Source organism: Dicentrarchus labrax, unplaced genomic scaffold (assembly GCF_905237075.1).
Source record: "Dicentrarchus labrax unplaced genomic scaffold, dlabrax2021, whole genome shotgun sequence".
Lineage (NCBI taxonomy): Eukaryota > Metazoa > Chordata > Actinopteri > Moronidae > Dicentrarchus > Dicentrarchus labrax.
In genome coordinates, this window is record NW_026136704.1 from 1,599,678 (window position 1) to 1,621,061 (window position 21,384).

The 21,384-nt window shown below is 44.3% G+C and overlaps 2 protein-coding genes, 1 long non-coding RNA gene and 1 pseudogene across 5 annotated transcripts in view; 2 read left to right on the top strand and 2 right to left on the bottom strand.

Moving 5' to 3' along the window:
* LOC127362371 (proteinase-activated receptor 1-like) overlaps positions 1-21,384 on the top strand; it is a 58,862-nt gene continuing 37,478 nt past the window's right edge. Inside the window, exon 1 of the mRNA XM_051398034.1 lies at positions 1-172. The gene's annotated coding sequence lies outside the window, so the exon portion shown is untranslated. The remainder of the gene's footprint in view (positions 173-21,384) is intronic.
* Positions 3,489-7,229, top strand: LOC127361951 (G-protein coupled receptor 4-like; annotated as a pseudogene).
* LOC127361952 (uncharacterized) lies at positions 9,024-19,273 on the bottom strand. The gene is made up of 6 exons (XM_051397144.1): positions 19,083-19,273; positions 18,811-18,988; positions 18,401-18,518; positions 17,146-17,332; positions 15,829-16,091; positions 9,024-10,625 (listed from the first exon to the last, which is right to left on the bottom strand). The coding sequence occupies exons 1-6, from the start codon at positions 19,271-19,273 to the stop codon at positions 9,892-9,894; spliced, it is 1,671 nt and encodes a 556-aa protein (XP_051253104.1). The 3' UTR covers positions 9,024-9,891.
* On the bottom strand, positions 20,641-21,337 carry LOC127362387 (uncharacterized). Of its 3 annotated transcripts, none has more exons than XR_007884440.1 (2): positions 21,096-21,337; positions 20,641-20,975 (listed from the first exon to the last, which is right to left on the bottom strand). It is a non-coding gene; the product is annotated as an uncharacterized LOC127362387 (long non-coding RNA). The 3 variants fall into 3 exon arrangements; XR_007884439.1 differs by having other exon boundaries at positions 21,066-21,337; XR_007884438.1 differs by having other exon boundaries at positions 21,006-21,337.

Here is a 21,384-nt window from a genome sequence, read left to right on the forward strand (position 1 = left end):
TCATGATTTCTGGAAAGAGACACATGTTGAGTTCTTCAATTGTATTGATTTGGAGCTTTGAGCTCCACAAGCAGAGCCCCGTCTGGTTCTATTTACTGGAGAGAAGGCAGACATCTCTACACAACTCAGCAACTTACACCAAAACAATGAAGGTGGATAAATAAATCTACAGGTGAGCCGGAAAATATGTATTTTTGATTTGTGGCTGAACTGTCCATTTAAATTTACTTGCAGGTTGTATTCAGAGTACCCTTGAAAAAGAAGAAGACTAATTTGACATTGTTGAGAGTGCAGCACGGTTTATAGCACGAATAGCAATGACAACAATCTGAGATTACTCACATTAGACTGTGTGGATGCAGAGGAGAAATATAATATACAAGAACTGTAAATGTAGTGGTAGGTGTACAGTATACTGCAGTTCAACCAGTTACCAGTTTTACCAGTTTAGTTCCTCCTTTTTTTCCCTTAAATTCAAATTCAAACAAATCTGACTGTGTATAGCAGCGTATAAATAACATGCAAAAAACAGATGGGTTTTGTAAAAGAATGTAAAAGAGAATCAGTATGAAATGGGTGCATAAGAAGGTCGTAGTGCTGTTTAGAGACGTTATGATGACAGCTGAGATATGCTAAAGAGTTGTGTGTGACAATGTGATTACTGATGGAAAGTCTCCCAGCAGGATAGAGTTATGTAACCCAAGACAGGTTACAGTCAGTTAATGATCCAGTTAATGATGTTTCACTGAAATGAGAACATGAATCATGGTTCCTCAGTTCTAAACATGTTTGTTTAAATAAGTTGTCTGTAGTCAGCATTGTGGGGAAACAGCTAGCCTGGCTCTGTCCAAAGGAAAGTGTCCCAGCAGCGTCTGGCTGGTCCATCACTCTTTAACTGCAGAAGTTCTTTTTTCACTTTCTTAAAGGTGGAGTCAGTTATTGTGGAGAAAGATAGTTGATTGTTCCCAGAATGACAATGACACTTCAGTCGCAGTGCGATGAGCTCTTAGTGCAACCGTATATTCCCCAATGAAAGGTAGTCGAGTATCTGAAATCAAGTAACATAAAAATACCTCAAAACTGTACTTAAGTATTGCACTTTAGTAAATGTACTTACTTTATGTCTAACACTGCCATTCCTCCAAAACCTGCATGTCTAGCTTTGTTATATGTTAAAAATAAATAACTTTATTCTGCCCTACAAAGCCAAACCGCAGTAACTACACTAACAATGAAACTGAGGAAAATGGCTTCAAAGGTTTTTAACCATCCAGCCAAATGTGTTTTAGGTAGAACGGTGGTTATGTTCTTATTAAATATGTGTTCTCTAAGTTATTTTCATGGCTTAAAAATCATGACCAATTAGTTAGCCCCAAAACGGCAGATCCTGCACTCACAGATATATAGGCAGTGTATTTTGTGAGATTAACAATAATATATGAACTATTATCACTATCTGCTCCAATGACAGCGAGGGAGAGCGCAGTGACTGCAGGTTGATTATTAGATGGTTTCATTAGTTGGTAGTTATGTATGTACATCACTCAGTCTACACTTCTTTACTCTTACACCAATAAGTATCCTGTTGCTTATAATTATAATATAATATATTCTGATTAGTGTATTATCAGAAGCTTGTCTGTGTGTATATTCTGGTCTTTGTCCAGTTAATTTTATAATATGATGTAAATTGTTCTGATGCATTGTCACAATGTAAATGTTGTAAATGTTTAGTTTATAAGCTCTGAGTGTTTATTTCCTGTTGATTAGATCTGTTGCTCTGATATCATTTCTATATTTGTGTCTGTCTATCTCTTCCTTATGAGAGCAGGTGTAGATTATTAACAGCCTGCTGCATGTTATCATAAATACACATCAGACAGTAAAGGGAACTCATTCAGGTTGGGTCTCAAGACTTTCAAAGGTAAGTTTAGTCTCATTACTTTTTCTTATATGTAGCAATAATGAAATGATTAAAAAGGATCAAATAACTGCAAACAGGGACCAGCAGACAACTTTCTATTTTATTTGTAGTTTTTCACTTTGTTCCCTTCAATTTTAACAATGACAGTTTCAGGACATTGTTAAGAAGATAACAACATGCAAACATATATAATATTTCAAATATAATTAAAAGAGGTAAAGAAAGAATGATAGAGCACAATGAAGTATTAAAACAATAAATGAGAAATTAGCAGTAATATTTAGATATTTAGGAACAGAATCCATATAGCAAGAACATGTTTACATATTATTATTATTATTATTATTATTATTCTGTTGTTACCACAGTAAAAATGTCCCAATTAAGATGTTTTGCCCTCTGGTCACCATTTAATATCGGCTGAGTCCTGATCAACATTTATATTTTCATTAATAATAAAGGTTAATAAATTGCCTGCAACCAAGCTGTTATACATTTTTTAAAGGTAATCTATTAATATAAGTATATTATATATTTATTTAGACTAAATACCAAAGTAAGCAATAAAATATGGTAAGGAACCCTCTGTAGTGTTTGTTGGTTGTGTCGCTGTCTGGAGAGAATTTCTCTCTCCCTTTAAAAGTGTCCTACAGAGTTTGTTGCTTCAGTGCAGCCTTTACCTGAGTTACCTGAATGAACTGTTTTCTGCTGAGTGTTTATTTTCCTCGTCTGAACATCTTTTCCTCAGATCACATGAATAAATTACTCTTACTTGCTTTTTGTTTGTGGGGCTTTTGTTGCACTTGCAGTTGTGTGGTGAGTGTGCGGCTCTCCATCGCTCTCTGTCTCATCCTCTGACCAGGAGTTCAGCCCCACCTGCAGTGTTTCACTGTGGGCGGGGCTGAGCTCCTGTAAAAGCTGCACTCGTCACTGTCTTCTACATGTTCATCTTCTTCCTGTTTAACACAGAGTAGAATATTTGTAGGTGTATATGCTGCACCATCCAGTACCATCAAGTTTTCAAACAGTGGCATCGACTTGATACGAAGTATCTGTTGTTGTGGCATCCCTAGTTCTGACCCAACATTAATCCACTGAGAGGTATTATAGTGACGTTATTGATGAAACGTCTCCCAGCAGAACAGAGTTATGTAACCACAGACATATTATAGTCAGTTAATGATATTGTAGTTGACAGGAGACAGTACAGACAGGACATGAGGACACAGAGATGTAGATGACATGCAGCAAAGGTCCCTGAAACATTTTTATTATAAAATGTTGGTTTATTCCAAAATTTCATCAGAATAAAAGTCTAAGCTAAAATCAGAGCAGAGGGTTGTTCAACCAGTGGTCGGGCATCGAGTACAGAAGACAGATAAAATGTCTTCAACCAATGGACAAGAACATTAAACATTACATTTAATTGTGCGTATACTACAGGTAAACTGTCTTTGTGTGAACTTGCACCTCACAGCTTTACTGATATCACTGAACAGGGTCAGGTATTAAAACTGTCTCTGTTTCTTTAACCTGATCTCTCAAACAGGTTTCACTCTGAACAATGGAAGATTTCTACATTAACAACACATCACAGGACAACAGCTACAATTACAGCGACAACACCTCCAACAGCTACTATTACAGCAACATCTCCAACAGCTACAATTACAGCAACACCACCTCCAACTATGATAACGATGACTATTACGTTGATCCATTGTTCTTCCTAGATGTGGCAACATACATAATCTCTGGTATCGGCCTTCCTTTGACCCTGGTTGCCATCTGTGCTCTGTATTCTGAGGTATGTACATTATGACTGACATTTATTTATTACTGTCAGTCAGTCAGTCAGTCAGTCAGTCAGTCAGTCTGTCTGTCTGTTGATCTTGGGGGGCTAGGTGTCAGGGGGCTGGGACGAAGTGTTGTAATGAATGAATGAATTTACAGGAATAATTGATCACAGAATTAAAAGTTACATTATAATATATAATATATATATATTAGGGATGCTCGATATTGGCTTTTCTGCCGATATCCGATATTCCGATATTGTCCAACTCTCAATGTCCGATACCGATATCACCCGATACCGATATCACCCGAATACCGAACGATATCACCCGATACCGATATCACCCGATACCGATATCACCCGATACCGATATCACCTGATACCGATATCACCTGATACCGATATCACCTGATACCGATATCACCTGATACCGATATCTGCAGGCTTTTTACACCAAAACTGTAACAACATAACAACATAACAACATAACAAATCTCCTGTTGTGGAATTAACACATTGTGACTCATTTTATGGCGATGCCCCACTGGATGAATACATAAATGCAACATTTCCAAATGTAAACACTGTCTGTGCAAAATAAGAGAACAACTTTAACTTTCATTGTATTAATACTGAAAGGAGCGCTAACGCTAATCACTAGCTTTGGTTAATGTGTTTAATTGTATTATTCACCTGAAGGAGTGCTAATGTAAATTAAAGAACAGCTCAGAGCAGGGTCAAATATTTAAGGTGTATTGAACTTATTTTGTGTTAATATTAAAATCATTCAGCTTTAAATTGTTTGTTTGTTAGCCACCGTTAGCAACCAACCAGTCTAGTTGTTGTTGTTGTTGTTGTTATACGTCATCTAGCGCGCTGGTAAACGTTCCATGCTGCGTTCATGCAGGCTGGGAAATGCTGAAGCCTCCAGAACAAACATCGGTTATAAAAACCCGATACCGATAATTCCCAATATTACATTTTTTAATGAATATCGGACGATATTATCGGACATCACTAATTATTATTATATATTATATCATTTAAATTAAATCTGATTTTAATATGTGACAGTGTCAGCCTATTGTATGGTAGTGAAGTATGTCACACACACACACACACACAAACACTCACACACACACACACACACACACACACACACACACACACACACACACACACACACACACACACACACACACTCACACACTCACACACTCACACACACTGTTTACCTTTATCAATATTTTCCTGCAGGTGAAGAACGATCATGTTGCTCCGATCTACGTCATCAACCTTCTCCTTTCTGACCTCATTCAGTTCTGCTGCTCCACTGTTGCTGAGGCGTTAACATATTATTATCAGCTGTGGATCGTACGGTCCATCTTCTATGACATGTACTTCTACAGTCTGATGGTCAGTGTCTGCTTCATGGTGTGTATCGCCCTGGAAAGGTAACTATCTGTCTCATTATATGTACTTCAGTGTCTGACCATTATACCACTGTATGATTGTGAAGACCCTCAAAGACCATGTCTCCATCTTCTATTACAGGTTTTTGGTCGTTGTCTGTCCACTGTGGTACCGCTGCAGACGATCCATAAAGAGCTCTGTGCTGATCTGTGTCCTGGTCTGGGTTGTTTCTTCTGTCCTTTACTTATTAGCAGAATATTTAAATTACATCTCCTTCTGGATCCTCCTCCCCTTCCTCCTCCTTCCCTTCCCACTGTTCATATTCTTCCTTGTTGGGGTCCTGAAAGCTCTGTCTGCTTCCATCTCCGTCCCCTCTGATGAAAAACGTTTTTTGTTGTGGGAATTTTGGTTCTGGTGCTGCTTATTTACACACTGCTGTTCCTGCCACTCATTATTGGGATGCTGGTAGAGATATATAACGATACCCACCTCTTCCTGAGTTTGATGTTTGTTAGGTTGAGTCCTCTTGCAGACTTGGTTCTGTATATTTTCATGAGGAAGGGGATCATAGAAAAGATTTTGGCCTCTGTGTGTTGTTGCAGAAAGGACAGCAATGATATCAGCAGTTCATCAGTGTGAGAGAGAGAGAGACAGAGACACACAGAGAGAGAGAGAGAGAGAGACAGAGATAGAGACAGAGAGAGAGAGAGTGAGAGATATTTTTTTTGATTTTTGAACAATACTTTATTTACATTTAACTAACTGTAACAAACAGTTCCACAATCAATGAATCAGTTGAGGAAGGATGTGAACTTTAACTCTCCACCGGTCACCCGGCACAACAGCTCCTCATGAGCCCACTGCTGCTCAAACACATCTGTATTCCCTGTGACCCTGTGGAAGCAAAACTCCAGCCTCAGTCTGGCCTTCACATTGTACCTCCACAGGGTCACAGGGTCAAGGGTCGGCCCACCCTGCAGTCTGTCCCTACGAGTCAGGTATATCGACATTTTAGCCTCACCAATTAAAAAGTTTAGGAGTCGACACTTTACTTTTTCTGTTTTTTTAAAACCAACTCCACAAATAAAAACAGGGGCAGTAAAAATGACACCAAATAGATTAAAAACACGAGTTAAAACGTTAAAAATGTCTGCCAATCTCCTGCACTCAGTAAAAACATGGAAAATGTTCTCAGTCAGTCCACAGAATGGGCACTCCTTTACAACACTGTGATTAAGAACAGATAAAAAGGCATTGGTGGCAATGGCACCATGTAAAATCCTCCACTGGAGATCTCCAGTTCTTTTTTTTAGAGGAGGTTTGTATAATGTTCTCCACTGGGGGCTCAGCCCACCCAGCCTCTCAGTCCACACACACTGCGCTCTGTCACACAGGCGAGTTTTGTGGATAGTTTTTACACAGTTTGTGTACAGAGTTTTTTTGTCAGCCTTGTGTAGGCTCAATGTCCTCCCATCATTGTGTCTCAGGAGGGGGCCGCTGAGCTCTGTGAAACCAGGGCACAAGTAGATCTCGGGATACGGGTCTGTGGGGTCCGGCTCAGCCTCTCCCCTGCCGTATTTGAGGAGAAGGATTCTCTCCTTCTCCGTCAGCCTCCTCCTCCAGAGCTCTAGGCTCCTCTGCATCAGCCGGACAGAGCGCACCCCCAGCACAGAGCCCAGAGATTGGACATCTGTGAGCTCTGGTCCTGCTGCATCTATCAGTTGTTTGAGGCAGACAACTCTTGAGCTGCACAGCACCCCCATCAGCCCAGGCACGGTGCTGCAGCACACATCCATCTTTGCACCACAGATTATAGGCTCCTTTAATAACCAGTGCAGAGAGTTACACTTCTCACTTCTTTTACATTTAAAAAGCCCCCAGGATTTAAAAACACCCTGATAAAAAGGAGGCAACCCACCTAACTTTAAGAATTTAAAATCAGTTAAAAACAGAGCAGCATCCAGCCCCAGGTTATTGACACGCCTGAGTATGCAGCTGGCCACGTCTCTCCACACCAGATCTTCAGGTCCAGTCAGATACTTTTGAATGAACTGGAGCCTGAAGGTGGCTGTCCTGCTAGCCAGGTGGACCAGGCCCTGGCCCCCCTCATCTCTGGACAAAAACAATACAGACTGTGGTATCCAGTGCAATTTGTTCCAGAAGAAATTGACAATATTTACTTGAATCTGGGCAATGAGACCTGTTGGAGGGTCCAGACAGGCTAACCGGTGCCATAACATGGAGGCCACCAGGTTGTTTAGGATTAGGACCCTCCCTCTAAAAGATATTTGTGGGTGGAGCCACCTCCACTTAGCCAGTTTGTTATCCACTTTTTCTAAAATGTTTTCCCAGTTTTTCTTTCCAATGTCGCTGTTTCCGAGATAAATACCGAGATACTTTAAGCCTTCTCTTCTCCATATCAGGCTTTGAGGGAGAACAGGGAGGCCCTCCCGCCATTCACCAACAGCAAGAGCCTCGCTCTTCCTCCAGTTCACCCTTGCAGCCGACACAACAGAAAACTTCTGGATTACAGAATTTAAAACACACACATCCTGTTGATCTTTGATAAAAACAACGACATCATCAGCATAAGCAGATAAAACAACACTACTGTTAAAACCAGGTAAAAACAGGCCTCTAACAGATGATCTTATCTTTTGTAGGAGGGGTTCCAGGGAGAGTGCATAGAGCATCCCAGACAGGGCACAGCCCTGTCGGACGCCTCTATGCACTCTAAAAGGAGCACACAAGCCACCATTAAACTTTAGCACACTCTCAATGTCACTGTACAACACCTTGATCTTGGCTATGAGACCAGCGCTGAACCCAAACCTCTCCATGACCTTCCAAAGGAAGTCGTGTTCAACGCGGTCAAAAGCCTTTTCTTGATCTAATGAGATCAATCCAGTGTTTATGCCTAATGAACTGGAGACCTCCAAAACATCCCGAATGAGGTAGATATTATCTACCATAGACCTGCCGGGCACACAGTACGTCTGGTCCCGGTGGAGAATCTGCTCCATGGTTCCTTTCAGCCTATTGGCCAGGACTTTGGACAGTATTTTGTAGTCAGTGCAGAGGAGAGAGACAGGACGCCAGTTTCTGATTTCTTGCAAATTACCTTTCTTGGGCAAGAGGGTAATTATGGCTCTCCGACATGACAGTGGCAGTGACCCAGACACCAGGCTCTCATTAAAAACATCTATGATGTCATGGGCCAAGATGTCCCAGAAGGCTTTGTAGAACTCTACAGTGAGGCCGTCGATGCCTGGAGCCTTTCGTCCCTGCATGCTCTGCAGTGCCGCGTAGAGCTCTTGTGGAGTCAGTGGGCTGTCGAGCTGCTGGTTAGCCTCTCTAGATATCTGAGGAAGTCCACCACAGACCTCCTCCATCAGTTCTTCGTTTTCCTTAAACTCACTTTCAAACAACGAGGCGTAAAACTCCACAGCTCTTTTCCTTATCAGGCCTGGCTCTGTCAGCTCTTGCCCTGTCTCAGAGAGCAGAGAGTGGATTTGTCTCCTCTGCCCTTGTTTCTTCTCAAGCCCAAAGAAGAAACTCGATGGAGCATCCATCTCTGTGATATTTTGAACCCGGGACCGGACCAGCGCACCCTGTACTTTAGTGTCCAGCAGGTTGGCTAATGCCATCTTTTTAGTCTAGAGGATTTCAATATATCCTCGATTTCCTGTTTACTCACTTGTACACTCGAGATCCACAATATCAGTCTCCAGATCTCTGATAGATCTGGTGATGTCGCGTGTGACATTGAGCGTGTGCTGCTGACATAAAAGTTTAATTTGAACCTTTCCATGGTCCCACCACTGCCTCAGACTGACAAACTCGGTTTTTTTCTGTCTAAAATCATTCCAAAAATAACTTAAAGCCTCCTTGAACGATTTATCAACAGTTAAAACAGAGTTAAAATGCCAATAGGCACTTTTGGGTAAAATGTTTCTGATAAAAACATTACATAAAACCAAAGAATGATCAGTAAAACCAACTGGTAAAATCTTACACATTTTAACAACACTGACTCTGTGCTTAAAAACATAAAAACGATCAAGTCTGGCCAAAGAGATTCTGTTTTCTCTAACGTGGGACCATGTGTACTGTCTGCAGCCTGTGTGCATCCTTCTCCACACGTCCACCAGGCCATGGGAGGAGACCAGCTGCCTCAAGGCATGCTGGGATACTGGATGAGGCTCTGCATGGTTGCGATCTAAAATCTCATTTTCAGTACAATTAAAATCCCCACCCACAAATAAATAATCCTCCGGGCCACAGCTGTTTAAAATATCATTCATATTTTCAAAGAAGTGTTTCCTCTCTGCACCGTTGTTTGGAGCATAAATGTTGATAAAAACCACATTAAAATGTTCAAAACGAGCTCTGACTAAAAGACACCTCCCCTCCACAACATGCCTGACCTCCAGAGAGGTTGGAGTAAAACCTCTGGAGAACAGGAAGCCCACTCCTCCACTGAGGGTGGTGTTATGGCTTAAAATCAGTTCTCCTTCCCATTCTCTGCTCCAGTCTGCCTCGTTTCCAACATCACTGTGAGTTTCTTGTAGAAACAGAACATCAATATGTTTCATTTTAGCCGTTTCAAACACTACTGCTCTCTTTCTTGTTTCTCTGGCACCATTGACATTCAGACTGCCCACTTTAAAAACATTCATAATGATGGAGATGTTAAGAACAAGACTAAAAACAATCAATGAAATAAATAAAAATAAAATCCCTACATTCACCATCATTAAAAACTGAGTTGTTTTCTGACTTTAATAATCAGTTTTTTCAGTCTGAATATTTCTTGGTCAGTCAGCTCTGACTCTGCTCTGTGTTTCACAGTATACCTGGCTGAGTTATAGAAACCCTGCATATCAGGGAAGTACTGCTCTAACACTGGCTTCCTCATCCCTTTGGTCTGTTGTAAAAAAGACTTCAGTACATTGGCAGTATACACCTGAGCAGCAGCCTGCTGAGTGTGAGACAGGTCACTGCTGTCAGACACACACCCTTCACTGTCACTGCTGTCAGATAGAGCTGCTCTGTTCTCTGCAGCACTCGGTTTACCGGCCAGACGTCCGGCTTTACCACCCACCTCCACGGTCAACATGCTTCTCCTCTTACTGCGCTGTTTAAGAGGAGCAGACCCCCACCCAGACTCACAGGCCTCCATCTCTTCAGCCTCAGCTACTGTGCTCCCCTCACTCAGCTCACCTGCTAGTTTACCTGTCTCACACGACTCACCTACAGCCTCACCTGCCTCTCTCGCCTTACCTGCTTCACACTGTTTACCAACGACCTCAAATCCTTCACACAACTCACCTGTTCTTTTACCTGCCTCACCCAACTCACCTACAACCTCACCTACCTCACCCAACTCACCTACAACCTCACCTGCCTCACCCAACTCACCTACAACCTCACCTGCCTCTTTCACCTCACCTGGTTCACCTACCTCTTCTAGTTCACCTGTTACTTTACCTGCCTCACCCACTTCACCAGGAACCTCACCTGCCTCTCCACCGACACCTGTTTCACCCACATCCTCGACCAATTCACCTGCATCTTTATCTAAAATACCACCTGTCACCCCCACCTTACCTGTCACCTCACCCGTTTCCCCTCCCACCTCCTCCCTCTCACTACTCACCTCAGTGCTCAGAGAGAGACACAGAGAGACAGAGAGAGAGAGACAGAGAGAGACAGAGAGAGACAGAGAGAGACAGAGACAGAGACAGAGAGAGAGACAGAGAGAGAGAGAGAGAGAGAGACAGAGAGAGAGAGAGAGAGAGAGAGACAGAGAGAGAGAATGAGAGAGAGAGAGAGAGAGAGAGAGAGAGAGAGAGAGAGAGAGAGACAGAGACAGAGAGAGAGAGAGAGAGAGAGACAGAGACAGAGAGAGAATGAGAGATTTTTTTTGATTTTTGAACAATACTTTATTTACATTTAACTAACTGTAACAAACAGTTACACAATCAATAGATCAGTTGAGGAAGGATGTGAACTTTAACTCTCCACCGGTCACCCGGCACAACAGCTCCTCATGAGCCCACTGCTGCTCAAACACATCTGTATTCCCTGTGACCCTGTGGAAGCAAAACTCCAGCCTCAGTCTGGCCTTCACATTGTACCTCCACAGGGTCACAGGGTCAAGGGTCGGCCCACCCTGCAGTCTGTCCCTACGAGTCAGGTATATCGACATTTTAGCCTCACCAATTAAAAAGTTTAGGAGTCGACACTTTACTTTTTCTGTTTTTTTAAAACCAACTCCACAAATAAAAACAGGGGCAGTAAAAATGACACCAAATAGATTAAAAACACGAGTTAAAACGTTAAAAATGTCTGCCAATCTCCTGCACTCAGTAAAAACATGGAAAATGTTCTCAGTCAGTCCACAGAATGGGCACTCCTTTACAACACTGTGATTAAGAACAGATAAAAAGGCATTGGTGGCAATGGCACCATGTAAAATCCTCCACTGGAGATCTCCAGTTCTTTTTCTTAGAGGAGGTTTGTATAATGTTCTCCACTGGGGGCTCAGCCCACCCAGCCTCTCAGTCCACACACACTGCGCTCTGTCACACAGGCGAGTTTTGTGGATAGTTTTTACACAGTTTGTGTACAGAGTTTTTTTGTCAGTCTTGTGTAGGCTCAATGTACTCCCATCATTGTGTCTCAGGAGGGGGCCGCTGAGCTCTGTGAAACCAGGGCACAAGTAGATCTCGGGATAAGGGTCTGTGGGGTCCGGCTCAGCCTCTCCCCTGCCGTATTTGAGGAGAAGGATTCTCTCCTTCTCCGTCAGCCTCCTCCTCCAGAGCTCTAGGCTCCTCTGCGTCAGCCGGACAGAGCGTACCCCCAGCACAGAGCCCAGAGATTGGACATCTGTGAGCTCTGGTCCTGCTGCATCTATCAGTTGTTTGAGGCAGACAACTCTTGAGCTGCACAGCACCCCCATCAGCCCCGGCACAGTGCTGCAGCACACGTCCATCTTTGCACCACAGATTATAGGCTCCTTTAATAACCAGTGCAGAGAGTTACACTTCTCACTTCTTTTACATTTAAAAAGCCCCCAGGATTTAAAAACACCCTGATAAAAAAGGAGGCAACCCACCTAACTTTAAGAATTTAAAATCAGTTAAAAACAGAGCAGCATCCAGCCCCAGGTTATTGACACGCCTGAGTATGCAGCTGGCCACGTCTCTCCACACCAGATCTTCAGGTCCAGTCAGATACTTTTGAATGAACTGGAGCCTGAAGGTGGCTGTCCTGCTAGCCAGGTGGACCAGGCCCTGGCCCCCCTCATCTCTGGATAAAAACAATACAGACTGTGGTATCCAGTGCAATTTGTTCCAGAAGAAATTGACAATCTTCACCTGGATCTGGGCAATGAGACCTGTTGGAGGGTCCAGACAAGCTAACCGGTGCCATAACATGGAGGCCACCAGATTGTTTAAAATTAGGACCCTCCCTCTAAAAGATATTTGTGGGTGAAGCCACCTCCACTTAGCCAGTTTGTTATCTACTGTTTCTAAAATGTTTTCCCAGTTTTTTTTCCAATGTCGCTGTTCCCAAGATAAATACCGAGATACTTTAAGCCTTCTCTTCTCCATATCAGGCTTTGAGGGAGAACAGGGAGGCCCTCCCGCCATTCACCAACAGCAAGAGCCTCGCTCTTCCTCCAGTTCACCCTCGCAGCCGACACAACAGAAAACTTCTCGATTACAGAATTTAAAACACACACATCCTGTTGATCTTTGATAAAAACAACGACATCGTCAGCATAAGCAGATAAAACAACACTACTGTTAAAACCAGGTAAAAACAGGCCTCGAACAGATGATCTTATCTTTTGTAGGAGGGTTCCAGGGAGAGTGCATAGAGCATCCCAGACAGGGCACAGCCCTGTCGGACGCCTCTATGCACTCTAAAAGGAGCACACAAGCCACCATTAAACTTTAGCACACTCTCAATGTCACTGTACAACACCTTGATCTTGGCTATGAGACCAGCGCTGAACCCAAACCTCTCCATGACCTTCCAAAGGAAGTCGTGTTCAACGCGGTCAAAAGCCTTTTCTTGATCTAATGAGATCAATCCAGTGTTTATGCCTAATGAACTGGAGACCTCCAAAACATCCCGAATGAGGTAGATATTATCTACCATAGACCTGCCGGGCACACAGTACGTCTGGTCCCGGTGGAGAATCTGCTCCATGGTTCCTTTCAGCCTATTGGCCAGGACTTTGGACAGTATTTTGTAGTCAGTGCAGAGGAGAGAGACAGGACGCCAGTTTCTGATTTCTTGCAAATTGCCTTTCTTGGGCAAGAGGGTAATTACGGCTCTCCGACATGAGAGTGGCATTGACCCAGACACCAGGCTCTCATTAAAAACATCTATGAGGTCATGGGCCAAGATGTCCCAGAAGGCTTTGTAGAACTCTACAGTGAGGCCGTCGATGCCTGGAGCCTTTCGTCCCTGCATGCTCTGCAGTGCCGCGTAGAGCTCTTGTGGAGTCAGTGGGCTGTCGAGCTGCTGGTTAGCCTCTCTAGACACCTGAGGAAGTCCACCACAGACCTCCTCCATCAGTTCTTCGTTCTCCTTGAACTCACTCTCAAACAATGAGGCGTAAAACTCCACAGCTCTTTGCCTTATCAGGCCTGGCTCTGTCAGCTCTTGCCCTGTCTCAGAGAGCAGAGAGTGAATTTGTCTCCTCTGCCCTTGTTTCTTCTCAAGCCCAAAGAAGAAACTCGATGGAGCATCCATCTCCGTGATGTTTTGAACCCGGGACCGGACCAGCGCACCCTGTACTTTAGTGTCCAGCAGGTTGGCTAAAGCCATCTTTTTAGTCTTGAGGATTTCAATATATCCTCGATTTCCTGTGGACTCACTTGTACACTCGAGATCCACAATATCAGTCTCCAGATCTCTGATAGATCTGGTGATGTCGCGTGTGACATTGAGCGTGTGCTGCTGACATAAAAGTTTAATTTGAACCTTTCCATGGTCCCACCACTGCCTCAGACTGACAAACTCGGTTTTTTTCTGTTTAAAATCATTCCAAAAATAACTTAAAGCCTCCTTGAAAGATTTATCAACAGTTAAAACAGAGTTAAAATGCCAATAGGCGCTTTTGGGTAAAATGTTTCTGATAAAAACATTACATAAAACCAAAGAATGATCAGTAAAACCAACTGGTAAAATCTTACACATTTTAACAACACTGACTCTGTGCTTAAAAACATAAAAACGATCAAGTCTGGCCAAAGAGATTCTGTTTTCTCTAACGTGGGACCATGTGTACTGTCTGCAGCCTGTGTGCATCCTTCTCCACACGTCCACCAGGCCATGGGAGGAGACCAGCTGCCTCAAGGCATGCTGGGATACTGGATGAGGCTCTGCATGGTTGCGATCTAAAATCTCATTTTCAGTACAATTAAAATCCCCACCCACAAATAAATAATCCTCCGGGCCACAGCTGTTTAAAATATCATTCATATTTTCAAAGAAGTGTTTCCTCTCTGCACCGTTGTTTGGAGCATAAATGTTGATAAAAACCACATTAAAATGTTCAAAACGAGCTCTGACTAAAAGACACCTCCCCTCCACAACATGCCTGACCTCCAGAGAGGTTGGAGTAAAACCTCTGGAGAACAGGAAGCCCACTCCTCCACTGAGGGTGGTGTTATGGCTTAAAATCAGTTCTCCTTCCCATTCTCTGCTCCAGTCTGCCTCGTTTCCAACATCACTGTGAGTTTCTTGTAGAAACAGAACATCAATATGTTTCATTTTAGCCGTTTCAAACACTACTGCTCTCTTTCTTGTTTCTCTGGCACCATTGACATTCAGACTGCCCACTTTAAAAACATTCATAATGATGGAGATGTTAAGAACAAGACTAAAAACAATCAATGAAATAAATAAAAATAAAATCCCTACATTCACCATCATTAAAAACTGAGTTGTTTTCTGACTTTAATAATCAGTTTTTTCAGTCTGAATATTTCTTGGTCAGTCAGCTCTGACTCTGCTCTGTGTTTCACAGTATACCTGGCTGAGTTATAGAAACCCTGCATATCAGGGAAGTACTGCTCTAACACTGGCTTCCTCATCCCTTTGGTCTGTTGTAAAAAAGACTTCAGTACATTGGCAGTATACACCTGAGCAGCAGCCTGCTGAGTGTGAGACAGGTCACTGCTGTCAGACACACACCCTTCACTGTCACTGCTGTCAGATAGAGCTGCTCTGTTCTCTGCAGCACTCGGTTTACCGGCCAGACGTCCGGCTTTACCACCCACCTCCACGGTCAACATGCTTCTCCTCTTACTGCGCTGTTTAAGAGGAGCAGACCCCCACCCAGACTCACAGGCCTCCATCTCTTCAGCCTCAGCTACTGTGCTCCCCTCACTCAGCTCACCTGCTAGTTTACCTGTCTCACACGACTCACCTACAGCCTCACCTGCCTCTCTCGCCTTACCTGCTTCACACTGTTTACCAACGACCTCAAATCCTTCACACAACTCACCTGTTCTTTTACCTGCCTCACCCAACTCACCTACAACCTCACCTACCTCACCCAACTCACCTACAACCTCACCTGCCTCACCCAACTCACCTACAACCTCACCTGCCTCACCCAACTCACCTACAACCTCACCTACCTCACCCAACTCACCTACAACCTCACCTGCCTCACCCAACTCACCTACAACCTCACCTGCCTCTTTCACCTCACCTGGTTCACCTACCTCTTCTAGTTCACCTGTTACTTTACCTGCCTCACCCACTTCACCAGGAACCTCACCTGCCTCTCCACCGACACCTGTTTCACCCACATCCTCGACCAATTCACCTGCATCTTTATCTAAAATACCACCTGTCACCCCCACCTTACCTGTCACCTCACCCGTTTCCCCTCCCACCTCCTCCCTCTCACTACTCACCTCAGTGCTCAGAGAGAGACACAGAGAGACAGAGAGAGAGAGACAGAGAGAGACAGAGAGAGACAGAGAGAGACAGAGACAGAGACAGAGAGAGAGACAGAGAGAGAGAGAGAGAGAGAGACAGAGAGAGAGAGAGAGACAGAGAGACAGAGAGAGAGAATGAGAGAGAGAGAGACAGAGAGAGAGAGAGAGAGAGAGAGAGAGAGACAGAGACAGAGAGAGAGAGAGAGAGAGAGACAGAGACAGAGAGAGAATGAGAGATTTTTTTGATTTTTGAACAATACTTTATTTACATTTAACTAACTGTAACAAACAGTTACACAATCAATAGATCAGTTGAGGAAGGATGTGAACTTTAACTCTCCACCGGTCACCCGGCACAACAGCTCCTCATGAGCCCACTGCTGCTCAAACACATCTGTATTCCCTGTGACCCTGTGGAAGCAAAACTCCAGCCTCAGTCTGGCCTTCACATTGTACCTCCACAGGGTCACAGGGTCAAGGGTCGGCCCACCCTGCAGTCTGTCCCTACGAGTCAGGTATATCGACATTTTAGCCTCACCAATTAAAAAGTTTAGGAGTCGACACTTTACTTTTTCTGTTTTTTTAAAACCAACTCCACAAATAAAAACAGGGGCAGTAAAAATGACACCAAATAGATTAAAAACACGAGTTAAAACGTTAAAAATGTCTGCCAATCTCCTGCACTCAGTAAAAACATGGAAAATGTTCTCAGTCAGTCCACAGAATGGGCACTCCTTTACAACACTGTGATTAAGAACAGATAAAAAGGCATTGGTGGCAATGGCACCATGTAAAATCCTCCACTGGAGATCTCCAGTTCTTTTTCTTAGAGGAGGTTTGTATAATGTTCTCCACTGGGGCTCAGCCCACCCAGCCTCTCAGTCCACACACACTGCGCTCTGTCACACAGGCGAGTTTTGTGGATAGTTTTTACACAGTTTGTGTACAGAGTTTTTTTGTCAGTCTTGTGTAGGCTCAATGTACTCCCATCATTGTGTCTCAGGAGGGGGCCGCTGAGCTCTGTGAAACCAGGGCACAAGTAGATCTCGGGATAAGGGTCTGTGGGGTCCGGCTCAGCCTCTCCCCTGCCGTATTTGAGGAGAAGGATTCTCTCCTTCTCCGTCAGCCTCCTCCTCCAGAGCTCTAGGCTCCTCTGCGTCAGCCGGACAGAGCGTACCCCCAGCACAGAGCCCAGAGATTGGACATCTGTGAGCTCTGGTCCTGCTGCATCTATCAGTTGTTTGAGGCAGACAACTCTTGAGCTGCACAGCACCCCCCATCAGCCCCGGCACAGTGCTGCAGCACACGTCCATCTTTGCACCACAGATTATAGGCTCCTTTAATAACCAGTGCAGAGAGTTACACTTCTCACTTCTTTTACATTTAAAAAGCCCCCAGGATTTAAAAAACACCCTGATAAAAAGGAGGCAACCCACCTAACTTTAAGAATTTAAAATCAGTTAAAAACAGAGCAGCATCCAGCCCCAGGTTATTGACACGCCTGAGTATGCAGCTGGCCACGTCTCTCCACACCAGATCTTCAGGTCCAGTCAGATACTTTTGAATGAACTGGAGCCTGAAGGTGGCTGTCCTGCTAGCCAGGTGGACCAGGCCCTGGCCCCCTCATCTCTGGATAAAAACAATACAGACTGTGGTATCCAGTGCAATTTGTTCCAGAAGAAATTGACAATCTTCACCTGGATCTGGGCAATGAGACCTGTTGGAGGGTCCAGACAAGCTAACCGGTGCCATAACATGGAGGCCACCAGATTGTTTAAAATTAGGACCCTCCCTCTAAAAGATATTTGTGGGTGAAGCCACCTCCACTTAGCCAGTTTGTTATCTACTGTTTCTAAAATGTTTTCCCAGTTTTTTTTTTCCAATGTCGCTGTTCCCAAGATAAATACCGAGATACTTTAAGCCTTCTCTTCTCCATATCAGGCTTTGAGGGAGAACAGGGAGGCCCTCCCGCCATTCACCAACAGCAAGAGCCTCGCTCTTCCTCCAGTTCACCCTCGCAGCCGACACAACAGAAAACTTCTCGATTACAGAATTTAAAACACACACATCCTGTTGATCTTTGATAAAAACAACGACATCGTCAGCATAAGCAGATAAAACAACACTACTGTTAAAACCAGGTAAAAACAGGCCTCGAACAGATGATCTTATCTTTTGTAGGAGGGGTTCCAGGGAGAGTGCATAGAGCATCCCAGACAGGGCACAGCCCTGTCGGACGCCTCTATGCACTCTAAAAAGGAGCACACAAGCCACCATTAAACTTTAGCACACTCTCAATGTCACTGTACAACACCTTGATCTTGGCTATGAGACCAGCGCTGAACCCAAACCTCTCCATGACCTTCCAAAGGAAGTCGTGGTTCAACGCGGTCAAAAGCCTTTTCTTGATCTAATGAGATCAATCCAGTGTTTATGCCTAATGAACTGGAGACCTCCAAAACATCCCGAATGAGGTAGATATTATCTACCATAGACCTGCCGGGCACACAGTACGTCTGGTCCCGGTGGAGAATCTGCTCCATGGTTCCTTTCAGCCTATTGGCCAGGACTTTGGACAGTATTTTGTAGTCAGTGCAGAGGAGAGAGACAGGACGCCAGTTTCTGATTTCTTGCAAATTGCCTTTCTTGGGCAAGAGGGTAATTACGGCTCTCCGACATGAGAGTGGCATTGACCCAGACACCAGGCTCTCATTAAAAACATCTATGAGGTCATGGGCCAAGATGTCCCAGAAGGCTTTGTAGAACTCTACAGTGAGGCCGTCGATGCCTGGAGCCTTTCGTCCCTGCATGCTCTGCAGTGCCGCGTAGAGCTCTTGTGGAGTCAGTGGGCTGTCGAGCTGCTGGTTAGCCTCTAGACACCTGAGGAAGTCCACCACAGACCTCCTCCATCAGTTCTTCGTTCTCCTTGAACTCACTCTCAAACAATGAGGCGTAAAACTCCACAGCTCTTTGCCTTATCAGGCCTGGCTCTGTCAGCTCTTGCCCTGTCTCAGAGAGCAGAGAGTGAATTTGTCTCCTCTGCCCTTGTTTCTTCTCAAGCCCAAAGAAGAAACTCGATGGAGCATCCATCTCCGTGATGTTTTGAACCCGGGACCGGACCAGCGCACCCTGTACTTTAGTGTCCAGCAGGTTGGCTAAAGCCATCTTTTTAGTCTTGAGGATTTCAATATATCCTCGATTTCCTGTGGACTCACTTGTACACTCGAGATCCACAATATCAGTCTCCAGATCTCTGATAGATCTGGTGATGTCGCGTGTGACATTGAGCGTGTGCTGCTGACATAAAAGTTTAATTTGAACCTTTCCATGGTCCCACCACTGCCTCAGACTGACAAACTCGGTTTTTTTCTGTTTAAAATCATTCCAAAAATAACTTAAAGCCTCCTTGAAAGATTTATCAACAGTTAAAACAGAGTTAAAATGCCAATAGGCGCTTTTGGGTAAAATGTTTCTGATAAAAACATTACATAAAACCAAAGAATGATCAGTAAAACCAACTGGTAAAATCTTACACATTTTAACAACACTGACTCTGTGCTTAAAAACATAAAAACGATCAAGTCTGGCCAAAGAGATTCTGTTTTTTCTCTAACGTGGGACCATGTGTACTGTCTGCAGCCTGTGTGCATCCTTCTCCACACGTCCACCAGGCCATGGGAGGAGACCAGCTGCCTCAAGGCATGCTGGGATACTGGATGAGGCTCTGCATGGTTGCGATCTAAAATCTCATTTTCAGTACAATTAAAATCCCCACCCACAAATAAATAATCCTCCGGGCCACAGCTGTTTAAAATATCATTCATATTTTCAAAGAAGTGTTTCCTCTCTGCACCGTTGTTTGGAGCATAAATGTTGATAAAAACCACATTAAAATGTTCAAAACGAGCTCTGACTAAAAGACACCTCCCCTCCACAACATGCCTGACCTCCAGAGAGGTTGGAGTAAAACCTCTGGAGAACAGGAAGCCCACTCCTCCACTGAGGGTGGTGTTATGGCTTAAAATCAGTTCTCCTTCCCATTCTCTGCTCCAGTCTGCCTCGTTTCCAACATCACTGTGAGTTTCTTGTAGAAACAGAACATCAATATGTTTCATTTTAGCCGTTTCAAACACTACTGCTCTCTTTCTTGTTTCTCTGGCACCATTGACATTCAGACTGCCCACTTTAAAAACATTCATAATGATGGAGATGTTAAGAACAAGACTAAAAACAATCAATGAAATAAATAAAAATAAAATCCCTACATTCACCATCATTAAAAACTGAGTTGTTTTCTGACTTTAATAATCAGTTTTTTCAGTCTGAATATTTCTTGGTCAGTCAGCTCTGACTCTGCTCTGTGTTTCACAGTATACCTGGCTGAGTTATAGAAACCCTGCATATCAGGGAAGTACTGCTCTAACACTGGCTTCCTCATCCCTTTGGTCTGTTGTAAAAAAGACTTCAGTACATTGGCAGTATACACCTGAGCAGCAGCCTGCTGAGTGTGAGACAGGTCACTGCTGTCAGACACACACCCTTCACTGTCACTGCTGTCAGATAGAGCTGCTCTGTTCTCTGCAGCACTCGGTTTACCGGCCAGACGTCCGGCTTTACCACCCACCTCCACGGTCAACATGCTTCTCCTCTTACTGCGCTGTTTAAGAGGAGCAGACCCCCACCCAGACTCACAGGCCTCCATCTCTTCAGCCTCAGCTACTGTGCTCCCCTCACTCAGCTCACCTGCTAGTTTACCTGTCTCACACGACTCACCTACAGCCTCACCTGCCTCTCTCGCCTTACCTGCTTCACACTGTTTACCAACGACCTCAAATCCTTCACACAACTCACCTGTTCTTTTACCTGCCTCACCCAACTCACCTACAACCTCACCTACCTCACCCAACTCACCTACAACCTCACCTGCCTCACCCAACTCACCTACAACCTCACCTACCTCACCCAACTCACCTACAACCTCACCTACCTCACCCAACTCACCTACAACCTCACCTGCCTCACCCAACTCACCTACAACCTCACCTGCCTCTTTCACCTCACCTGGTTCACCTACCTCTTCTAGTTCACCTGTTACTTTACCTGCCTCACCCACTTCACCAGGAACCTCACCTGCCTCTCCACCGACACCTGTTTCACCCACATCCTCGACCAATTCACCTGCATCTTTATCTAAAATACCACCTGTCACCCCCACCTTACCTGTCACCTCACCCGTTTCCCCCTCCCACCTCCTCCCTCTCACTACTCACCTCAGT

Coding starts and splice junctions, on each gene's coding strand:
- LOC127361952 (XM_051397144.1), bottom strand. CDS start 19,273: ATGGCTTTAGCCAACCTGCTGGACACTAAAGTACAGGGTGCGCTGGTC. Junction 18,989..19,082: donor ACAGAGCCAGGCCTGATAAG/GCAAAGAGCTGT, acceptor GGACTTCCTCAG/GTGTCTAGAGGCTAACCAGC. Junction 10,626..15,828: donor AGGTGAGTTGGGTGAGGCAG/GTGAGGTTGTAG, acceptor TGGGTGAGGCAG/GTAAAGTAACAGGTGAACTA.